We start from the raw sequence: 9,884 nt of genomic DNA, 5'->3' as shown, positions 1-9,884 counted from the left end.
CGCAGCTCAATCAGTGCTCGCCACCGCAGCCCAATGAGTGCTCACCAGCGCAGCCCAATCAGTGCTCGCCACCGCAGCCCAATGAGTGCTCACCAGCGCAGCCCAATCAGTGCTCGCCACCGCAGCCCAATGAGTGCTCACCAGCGCAGCCCAATCAGTGCTCGCCACCGCAGCCCAATGAGTGCTCACCAGCGCAGCCCAATCAGTGCTCGCCACCGCAGCCCAATGAGTGCTCACCAGCGCAGCCCAATCAGTGCTCGCCACCGCAGCCCAATGAGTGCTCGCCACCGCAGCCCAATCAGTGCTCGCCACCGCAGCCCAATCAGTGCTCACCAGCGCAGCCCAATCAGTGCTCGCCACCGCAGCTCAATGAGTGCTCACCAGCGCAGCCCAATGAGTGCTCACCAGCGCAGCCCAATGAGTGCTCACCAGCGCAGCCCAATGAGTGCTCACCAGCGCAGCCCAATGAGTGCTCACCAGCGCAGCCCAATTAGTGCTCACCAGCGCAGCCCAATGAGTGCTCACCAGCGCAGCCCAATGAGTGCTCACCAGCGCAGCCCAATTAGTGCTCACCAGCGCAGCTCAATGAGTGCTCACCAGCGCAGCCCAATTAGTGCTCACCAGCGCAGCTCAATGAGTGCTCACCAGCGCACCCCAATGAGTGCTCACCAGCGCAGCCCAATTAGTGCTCACCAGCGCACCCCAATGAGTGCTCACCAGCGCACCCCAATGAGTGCTCACCAGCGCACCCCAATGAGTGCTCACCAGCGCACCCCAATTAGTGCTCACCAGCGCAGCCCAATTAGTGCTCACCAGCGCAGCCCAATTAGTGCTCACCAGCGCACCCCAATGAGTGCTCACCAGCGCACCCCAATGAGTGCTCACCAGCGCACCCCAATTAGTGCTCACCAGCGCAGCCAAATCAGTGCTCGCCAGCGCAGCCCAATTAGTGACCATGGGCCGGATAAATGCCCTCGGTGGGCCGCATGTGGCCCGCGGGCCGTAGTTTGAGGACCCCTGATTTGGAGTCTGCGGTGTCTCTCTCCACGTGGTCGCGTGGATTTCTCTCCCGGTGCTGCGGTGTTCCCATCCACATTTAGAGTCGACGTGTTGAGAATATTTGGCTGCTCTAAGTGTCCACACGAGAAGCCACTTTGTTGAGCTATCATCTGTCGCCAGGTCGCTTCTTATAAAAGCGCTATGGAGCTCAGTGGGACTTACGTGGTTGAAATAAAATAATAGTAAAAATAACAGCACCACCATTCCACGTACACAACATCTGCCGTGATCCTGACTGCAGTGCTCTCCTCAATATGGTCGATGAAAGTGAATTACGTGACGGCCGCTACGTTAAAAGGTTTCGTCACCTTTGGGTGGCATCAGTTGCTGCTCTGGCCCATCGGGAAATACAACAATGCCTTGATGGAGGCTCCATTGAAGATGCGTGCGACCCTCTCAACTGGCCGTCTGACCCGAATGTTCGGTCCAACCCGAGCTGAATATCGAGTGTAACTGTGTGACCCTGGGGCTGTTTGCTACAAAGCAACACTTTGTTTTTACAGCCCACGGTCAATCCACTGCTGGATGAAGGCCTCCCCACCATTGTGGTTCTTTGACCATATCCCACCACGGGTGGTCGATGCTGGTTGGTGAAGGTCGCAGGCAACCAGCCCTGACATCGCTCCCCAGTGGAGTCGGTGTTAGCCCTGGACAGGAATTGAACTCGGGTGGAGCCGGTTCGTAGCGTGGCGCGCTACCCACCTGTGCCACTTCTCGTCACCCTCTTTGGCTGTTTACTCAACGACCTCAACATTCGTCAATGGTGACCGATTCCATTCATAAAGTGCGCTCTTGCCGCCGTGTGCACTGAGTAGTGCTCAGTATTAAACACGCGTTGACTGCTCTATACAGGGTGGGATAGAGATCTCTACTCAACCCTGCAGGGTGACCCCTCTCATAGTGAAGGCGTTCACACTTGAGCTGCGGTTGTCCTGTGCCAGTAGTTGCATCATTAACCGTGCGAAACCCTTTTCAAACCATTACTATAGAAATGCAGAATTTGCCTTTAAGTTACTTTTCTTGGATTTAGCAGAATTCCACAGTAGCTCTCTCAATAGCTGTAGCGATTGAGTAACGATCTTTTACATGTTTGCGTTGTTAAATCGTATGAGTCGTAAGACGATAATTGAATGACCACTTAGTGTAGGACAATCATTGAATGTTTTGAACTATAAAACTCTGCAATGTTAATTTAATGCTGAGGGTGTTGACAAGCAAAGTAGCGGGTGTGTGGGGTTTAAATTGTCAACTCGTGCCCGCACTGCATCGTGTGGCGGGTTTCTGACAGCAGCTGCATCGCCACGACGCTCTCATTGGCGCTTGGTGAATATCCGTGGCGGGTTCCTTTTCGTTTTTTATTCATTTAATGAACGGGCTGATTAGATGAGACGATGGCGTTGCGTTTCGTATCAGTGGCTACTCCTCCACGTGGCTGGGCGATTGAGAAACCACACCCACAGCAGTGCCCCAGTGTACCGGCACCCCCCCAGTGCTGGAGTCAACATTCTCTGGGCCCCGTTTTTCTTCACACGCCGCCCTGGATTTGGGCCCGGCAAGAAGCGCGTCGCCACCAAACGCGTTACGGTCAAATGTTGTAAGCGGCAGGCTTATCTAACTTCATATTTGACGACTTCCTCTTCCAAGACCTCCTGGCCAGTGTGGAGGAGTAGGCCAATTACCCTCACAGGGGCTCTCTGCAGCTCCCTCTCGTGGAGGCCCCATTTGCCGGCAGTGGCGTGAACAACCGCAGGGGCTGTACCTTTACCTTCTATCCACTTTTTATATTCAACATTTAATTAGGTCAGCAAGGCGGTGTTGACCTCTTACCCACACACGTTTCTGACAAGTACAGCAAGTGCACGTGTACACAAGTGTACTCCTGTGCTAGTTGCACGCCACTTCTGCTTTTTGTGTTTAGTTTGTTGTCGTTCCCCCACACCTCAGATTAGCACGGTTGGCTGTGTGTGGTGCTAAAGAAGTTAAACATACACACACGCGCATCCACGCACACAAACACGTACACACCCATCAACACACAGACATACAAAGACAAAGAACCCCCGTATGGACAATCAGGCTGTTGGGGCAAGTACTGTTAGCGAGCACATGCACATACATACACACATACATACACACATAAACACATAAACACATACATGCACACATAAACAAACACATGCACACACATCCACACCCATACTCACACATACACCCACACACAGACATATACATACACACACACTGCGATGGCAAAGTAAGAAATGGAAGCGAGACCAGTGTTTATCACGACAAGTATATATTGATGTCAAGTGCAAATACAAAACGAGGTAGACAAAATCTCTGGAAAACATTAATCTCGCTTCCCTTCCCACACTTTGAGCTGCTTTTGTACAAACGATAAAAGCCCTGAGGAGACCGAATTGTCACCGATCTACATTCACGAGTTCAGAAACCGCTGTTTCTGGAGGCATCATGGTCCATGGAAATAAAGTGCTTGATAAAGTTAATAATTTATCCGTACATTTCACGTGTTAACGTTTTGGCGCTACGGTTTAGCGTGTCCATTGAAATGTGCACGCCCCGTACGTAAAAACAAAGTAACAGATATGTCTTCTTTGAGTCTTTCGGTAAAGCCACGTAGATAGAAACAATTATCAAAATAATAACAATATCACAACGCTTCGATCGCAACACAAGCAATCGTCTTGAGGTGAAAAAAGAGGGGGAAATCTGCCGAGGCAGGCTGTATATAAAGGTTTAGAGATATTGTTATTATTTTGATTATTTTTTCTATCTACGTGGCTTTACCGAAAGACCCAAAGAATATGAATTCCTGCAGTCACGAAAGCTTTAAGTAAAGATTTAACAGATATGTAGTATAAAAAATGCCGACGTATTCATAGTTCAATAAATAAATACTTTGCAACAGCGGTGACTTTTTAAATCCCCGACACAACGCAAAATAATGCCCCACATTTCAAATGAACAGAGACAAGAACCGTAGGGAATACCTTGCACGACCTCACTGAGACCGCACTCCAGCCTCACGTTGCGCGGAACACAACTTTTGTCTTCATTTGTTATGGGACGGTTCATTTTACGGTCACCATGACAATAACGTTCCTGGGGCCAACTCTCTTGACGATTGATCTCGTAATGAACAGAATCTCCAAGCCGTAATGGGTTGGTGTCGGCTGCATGGATCTTGGCTCTTGTTTCCCAGAATGCATGCGTGATTTTAAGCGCTTTCATGCTGAGTTTTTCAAGTCGTTGTGGATTGTGAGTTTAGAGTTGCTTTAAATGTTTTCCATGTCAGCATTGGACAGGTGTGCCATAAGGCCCTGAGGTAATAATTGGAACTCTTTATTGTAGAGAATGTGGTCGTCGAGTGAGAATGTAGAGTCCAAGGTGATTCCAATGATGTTCAAGTGATTTCAGGTGCTGATGGTGGAGCTGGCGATGAGTACATTTTGGGGCACCGGCGACGCCATGGTGAGCCGCTTCCTGGTGCCTTCCTAAAATGTCTCTCAAAATTAGTTTGAATTTGAGAGGAAGCAAAGGGTGAGCCACTTGATCGTGTGGAATTCAGGCACCAACCACTATCGGTGGGGCGAGTGCCAGTTGTTACACCGGTGGTGGCTGCTGTGAGACCAGAGTGGCGGTGGCTGCTGTTGGACTGGCGTTGGAAGTGGCTTCTGGGGGACAGGCGGTGACGGCAGCTGCTGTAGTACTAACTGCGGCTTCTCCCAGACAGGCGGTGGCTGTTGTAGATTTGGCGACGATAGTGGTTTCTGCTGGACCAGCGGCAACTGCTATGAGATTGGGGGGTGGTGGCGGCTGTTGTTAGAATGGCAGCGACTGCGAGGAGACGGCTTCTTCAAAACAAGCTGTAGTGGTGGTGGCTGTTGCAGGACTGGCGGTGGCAGTAGCTGCTGTGGTGCTGATGGCAGATTCTCCAAGACTGGCGACGGCTGCTGTGAGATGAGGGTGGTGGCGGCTGCTGCGGGACTGGCGATGGCTGCTGTGGCGCTGACTTCTTCGAGACATGTGGTGGTGGTGGTATTGGCTGCTGCGGGACTGGCGATGGTTGCTGCGGAACTGGCGGTGACGGTGGTTGCTGTTGGACTGGCAGTGGCTGCTTGGAGATCGGGGTGGTGGCGGATGCTCTGGGACTTGGGGCGGCGGCCGCGGCTGTTGCGTGCCTGGCGTTGCCGGTAGCAGCTGCTGCCGCTGTTTCTGCCGTCGCCCTTGCAGTTGCTCCGGCAGTTGTTCCCGTTGGGGTGGTTGGCCATCTTGAATTTCTGCAGATAAACAAGATGAGGGCGCTCAAGTCCAAACCGCTCGACATTGAGTGAATGAAACCAAAATGGGTCTAAAGTATTAACAAGAAGATTGCTGTACTTCACCATTCCTGTAATGTAAAATGATGCACTGCCAGGGTGTACATTCTCCCCGGGCAGTTCCACGCACGTGGGGTAACATTTCAAAACCATCCTTTACCTTGCGTGCCAGTGAAGAGAGCTGCTGTTCAGTGACGAGGTCCTGGGTCTCCATCGCCGAGTGGGAACGTTTGATGCACAACTTAGACGTCGCCTTGACGTGCTCCAGCGGGCGGTAGCTGTCCGTTGGTTGCGCATTCAATTCTGGGGACCTGAATGCCCGCACCACACATCGCAAACTGCGGTTAACACCACCACTCGCTCCACCGCTGAGCTGTCTGGCCGGACACCCATCAAGCCGCTAAGCTCCAAATTAGTCGGAACAACTCAACTGCCTAGAAAGGAGACACTGCTGCTGATGTTCGCGTAAGACAATATCTGTGCAGTGAGCTGGTCTGGGGGACGATTGTAAGTGGAGGTCAAAGTGGAGGGGAGAGAAGGCGACTTGCCGAATATAGAAGAGCATGTAGGCCTGCTCACTCATCACAGCCTTGGTGTCGACGAGCTGTACGATGGAGTCGTTCATACAGCACCATTTTCCATCGCTGATCTGTGCACAGTTTAAACACAGCTACACTTGGTTACAATGTTTACAAAACCGCACCCAACATTCTCCGTTCATGTAATAACAACACACGATACCCTCTCGGCAACAAGTTCCTCAAGAGCATCACACCAACGTCAGAGCTGCAGAGCGTGCTACGGTTGCTATGATGGTGTTGAAGTTACGGTACGGTCTGCCTGAACATATCACTGCATCGATAACCTTGGACCAATTTAATCAAAATCTTAATTTTTATTTAGACTGGAACAATCTGATGAGCTACGATGCTCTTTTTCACAAATGTCTAGTAGGGGCGGGTCAGAAAGTTACAACAAACAATACATAAACCTATAGGAGTGAAAAGTGTAGGAAAGCTAAGCAAGTCACTAAATACAAATAAATAAAGTAAATACTGTAAGTAGAAATTGCATAAATACATCAAAACGCAAGAACAGTTGCAGGACTGTTTTTATCATTATTTATTTTTATTATGTTTCTATCTCCGTGACTTTACCAGTAGCTGCTGTGGTGCTGATGGCAGCTTCTCCAAGACAAGCGGTGGCTGCTGTGGATCTGGCGATGGCAGTGGTTTCTGTTGGACTGGCTTCGGCTGCTGTCAGATGAGAGTGGTGGCGGCGGCTGCTGTGGGACTGGCGATGGCTGCTGCGGAACTGGCGGTGGCGGTGGTTGCTGTTGGACTGGCACTGGCTGCTTGGAGATCGGGGTGGTGGTGGTGGCGGATGCTCTGGGACTAGCGGCGGCGGCCACGGCTGTTGCGTGCCTGGCGTTGCCGGTAGCAGCTGCTGCTGCCGCTGTTTTTGCTGTCGCCCTTGCAGTTGTTCCCGTTGGGGTGGTTCGCCATCTTGAGTTTCTGCAGATAAACAAGATGAGGGCGCTCAAGTCCAAACCGCTCGACATTGAGTGAATGAAACAAAACTGGTCTAAAGTATTAACAAGAAGATTGCTGTACTTCACCATTCCTGTAATGTAAAATTATGCACTGCCAGGGTGTACATTCTCCCAGTTCCACGCACGTGGGGTAACGTTTCAAAACCATCCTTTACCTTGCGTGCCGGTGAAGAGAGCTGCTGTTCAGTGACGAGGTCCTGGGTCTCCATCGCCGAGTGGGAACGTTTGATGCACAACTTAGACGTCGCCTTGACGTGCTCCAGCGGGCGGTAGCTGTCTGTTGGTTGCGCATTCAATTCTGGGGACCTGAATGCCCGCACCACACATCGCAAACTGCGGTTAACATCACCGCTCGCTCCACCGCTGAGCTGTTTGGCCGGACACTCATCGAGCCGCTAAGCTCCAAATTAGTCGGAACAACTCAACTGCCTAGAAAGGAGACTGCTGCTGCTCGCGTAAGACAATATCTGTGCAGTGAGCTTGTCTGGGGGACGGTTGTAAGTGGAGGTCAAAGTGGAGGGGAGAGAAGGCGACTTACCGAATATAGAAGAGCATGTAGGCCTGCTCACTCATCGCAGCCTTGGTGTCGACGAGCCGCATGATGGAGTCGTTCATCCGGCACCATTTTCCATCGCTGATCTGTGCACCGTTAAAACAAAGCTACACTTGGTTACAATGTTTACAAAACCAAAGAATATGATTTCCTGCAGTCACGAAAGTTTTAAGTAAAAATTTAGTTGCAAGACTGTTTTATTTATTCCTCCCTATTAGAAATTTGTAACATTATGGGCGCATTGCAGATGTGCGTTGTTATTGTTTGATGGTAACGAATGGAATTACCTTATTGTAGCAATAATAATGGCCGCTGTTTGAGTCGGCTCCCTTGTGCACCAGCACCGAGTACAGGGAGTAGATCGCGGGCTCGCCCTGAGATGTTGAGGTGAAGGGTTGCATGTCCAGGTGCTCCGGGTAGGTGATGTTCTACAGGCAGCGCACAGGAGGGGGAGGCAGTGCACAGAGACAAATGTTAGGAGAGGAAACGGCAGGGGTGGTGGGGTGAGCAGCAGAGATGGGCACCATCTCAGTTACACGTCAAAGTGATGTCGTGATGTCTCGCTAATTTGAGCGTTGAAGACGGTGCTCATCTCCTGTTCATAGCCCTGAGCAAGTGGTGGAAATTCTACAGTCACATGACGGGGGGCGAGTCTATCTGTCGGACCTATTCCAACATGGAGAGGCATTTTTTCCCGCGTTGAACTGACAAAGGGCTGTCATTAAGTAATTTAATTCGAACGATGTGGAGGGGCAGAATCGTTACCCGGTTGATCTTGACGCCGTAGAGGTTGTACCGCTTGATGGAGACGGTGAGGACGTTGGGCAGGCGGTGGAGAGCCATCGTCTTCGTCGCTTCCCCCTTGCAGCAGCACCTGCACGACAACAACAACGCCAGACATTGCACGCGTTCCCCAACCGATGAGGGCAACTTTTAAACGACATTTCTTGTAATTTTTTCTTTACTATTATTTTAGTAATTTTTATTATTATTTATAAAATACTTTTTAGTAAAACTAATATTATGTTCTAAACTATTTATCATAATTAATATTCTTCTGTTTATATTATCGTGAGATATATATTTAATCTGCAGACTTTTGAAGCGACAAATGTTTGCAGGGTGTCGAAACACGACGGCCCGCTCACCTTGCACAGGTGTATTCATCCAGAATCTCCTCGTTGAAAAACTCCCCAAACGCCTCCACCAGATGCGATGAGTTCTGTTGCCCAACAGAGTGAAAGGCAAATGAAGACCCTTAAGAAGCATTCCATAAACATTGTATTGTGACGGCAACTCCGAAAATCCGCATCTTGTATTAAATCGTACGACCGCAATAAACGAGATGATGCACGCTACTGGCAGTGTGTTTGGATGTTAAGTGGCTGATCGATGTGTCTGCGTGATGTATGTTGGCACAGAAGGGGGCACAGATAGTACATCAGCCAGTCATCTCATTCAGTCAATCCATGGCACCTGGGTCTGTCCCGTGACCTGCCAGCAGGCGTTCGACACTTCACATGGCCTTAAAGTGCACTCAGCCTAGCACAAGTGCCATGGTGACATCATCGCCATTTAGTGGCGAATGGCGGTTGTTGTTGATGTGTGCATGTTGAACCTCCTTCGCACCGTATGTACATGTATAACTGTTAAGAAATGGTTTTCTCATTGCTTACATTAATATAGAGTGCGATGTCCAGGCATGTGTCGTAGGTGTTGGAGTCATTGCAGCACTGCATGCACTCCACTGCAAAGCAAACACACATTAGGGAGGGACGTCACATGTGTCTTAGTCAAACTAAATGCACGCTCCCCACTGACATAGGTAATCGCTACTTTTCACCAACTGGTAAAAGGTTATTCCGTGTGGCACGTGTGTGAGTGTAAATGCTGCAACGCGAGCAGGTCTACACTGTGATGGTGCACTTACTGTTCGCGGTTAACAAGTTTCTAGAGGAGTGCGCAAAACTTACCACGTGAACGAAGGTAACCCCCGAAGATCTGGTAAATGAGGGTGGTAGCCTCCGTGTATCTGTCCAGCCTGCCAATCACAGACAACGACACCACACGGTGGTTACAGCAGCAGTAGCACCTTTACCGGATGCACACGCATGTGTGAAAGTTACACCATTGCCCGAGCTATCGATTCACTCTCTCCCTTCAGCACTGCAACGCGTGCTCTGTAGCAACCAAACGTGGTAGCGTCTGCACAGGGCAGCCACCTTCACGGCACAGCCACAGAGCTGGGGGCAGGCTGGCAGCCATCACGCGGTGCTGTTGCCCGGCAGTTTTGTTGTGCCCAGCGTGCCATGTGCTGCCCGTTAACACGAGGAATGATGTGAAGGGGCCACCGACCTCGAGAAATGTATCCCCCGGTATT

At 50.5% G+C, this 9,884-nt stretch overlaps 2 protein-coding genes across 2 annotated transcripts; both read right to left on the bottom strand.

The window, feature by feature from the left end:
• Window positions 1–3,846: 3,846 nt before the first annotated feature.
• On the bottom strand, window positions 3,847–6,687 carry LOC133340758 (uncharacterized protein DDB_G0284459-like). The gene is made up of 4 exons (XM_061549141.1): window positions 6,557–6,687; window positions 5,948–6,048; window positions 5,560–5,710; window positions 3,847–5,360 (listed from the first exon to the last, which is right to left on the bottom strand). Exons 2-4 carry the CDS (start codon window positions 6,022–6,024, stop codon window positions 4,872–4,874), a joined length of 717 nt encoding a protein of 238 aa, XP_061405125.1. The 5' UTR covers window positions 6,025–6,048; window positions 6,557–6,687; the 3' UTR covers window positions 3,847–4,871.
• An 88-nt stretch (window positions 6,688–6,775) lies between these two features.
• LOC133340759 (ubiquitin carboxyl-terminal hydrolase 36-like) lies at window positions 6,776–8,378 on the bottom strand. Its single transcript, XM_061549142.1, has 5 exons — window positions 8,270–8,378; window positions 7,792–7,932; window positions 7,490–7,590; window positions 7,107–7,257; window positions 6,776–6,913 (listed from the first exon to the last, which is right to left on the bottom strand). The coding sequence occupies exons 1-5, from the start codon at window positions 8,345–8,347 to the stop codon at window positions 6,794–6,796; spliced, it is 591 nt and encodes a 196-aa protein (XP_061405126.1). The 5' UTR covers window positions 8,348–8,378; the 3' UTR covers window positions 6,776–6,793.
• Window positions 8,379–9,884: the final 1,506 nt, after the last annotated feature.

Source organism: Lethenteron reissneri, chromosome 10 (assembly GCF_015708825.2).
Source record: "Lethenteron reissneri isolate LAM-NWPU_2019-01 chromosome 10, ASM1570882v1, whole genome shotgun sequence".
In the NCBI taxonomy this organism is placed as follows: Eukaryota; Metazoa; Chordata; class Hyperoartia; order Petromyzontiformes; family Petromyzontidae; genus Lethenteron; species Lethenteron reissneri.
This window is presented reverse-complemented; position numbering and strand designations above follow the sequence as displayed.

Excerpts from the sequence above, each read along its gene's own strand:
- LOC133340758 (XM_061549141.1), bottom strand. The coding sequence starts at position 6,024 with ATGAACGACTCCATCGTACAGCTCGTCGACACCAAGGCTGTGATGAGT. Across the intron at positions 5,711-5,947 it reads TACATGCTCTTCTATATTCG|GTCCCCAGAATTGAATGCGC; the intron begins GCAAGTCGCCTT and ends GCGGGCATTCAG. Across the intron at positions 5,361-5,559 it reads TCTCTTCACTGGCACGCAAG|AAATTCAAGATGGCCAACCA; the intron begins GTAAAGGATGGT and ends GTTTATCTGCAG.
- LOC133340759 (XM_061549142.1), bottom strand. The coding sequence starts at position 8,347 with ATGGCTCTCCACCGCCTGCCCAACGTCCTCACCGTCTCCATCAAGCGG. Across the intron at positions 7,933-8,269 it reads ACGGCGTCAAGATCAACCGG|AACATCACCTACCCGGAGCA; the intron begins GTAACGATTCTG and ends CGCTGCCTGTAG. Across the intron at positions 7,591-7,791 it reads ATTATTATTGCTACAATAAG|ATCAGCGATGGAAAATGGTG; the intron begins GTAATTCCATTC and ends AACGGTGCACAG.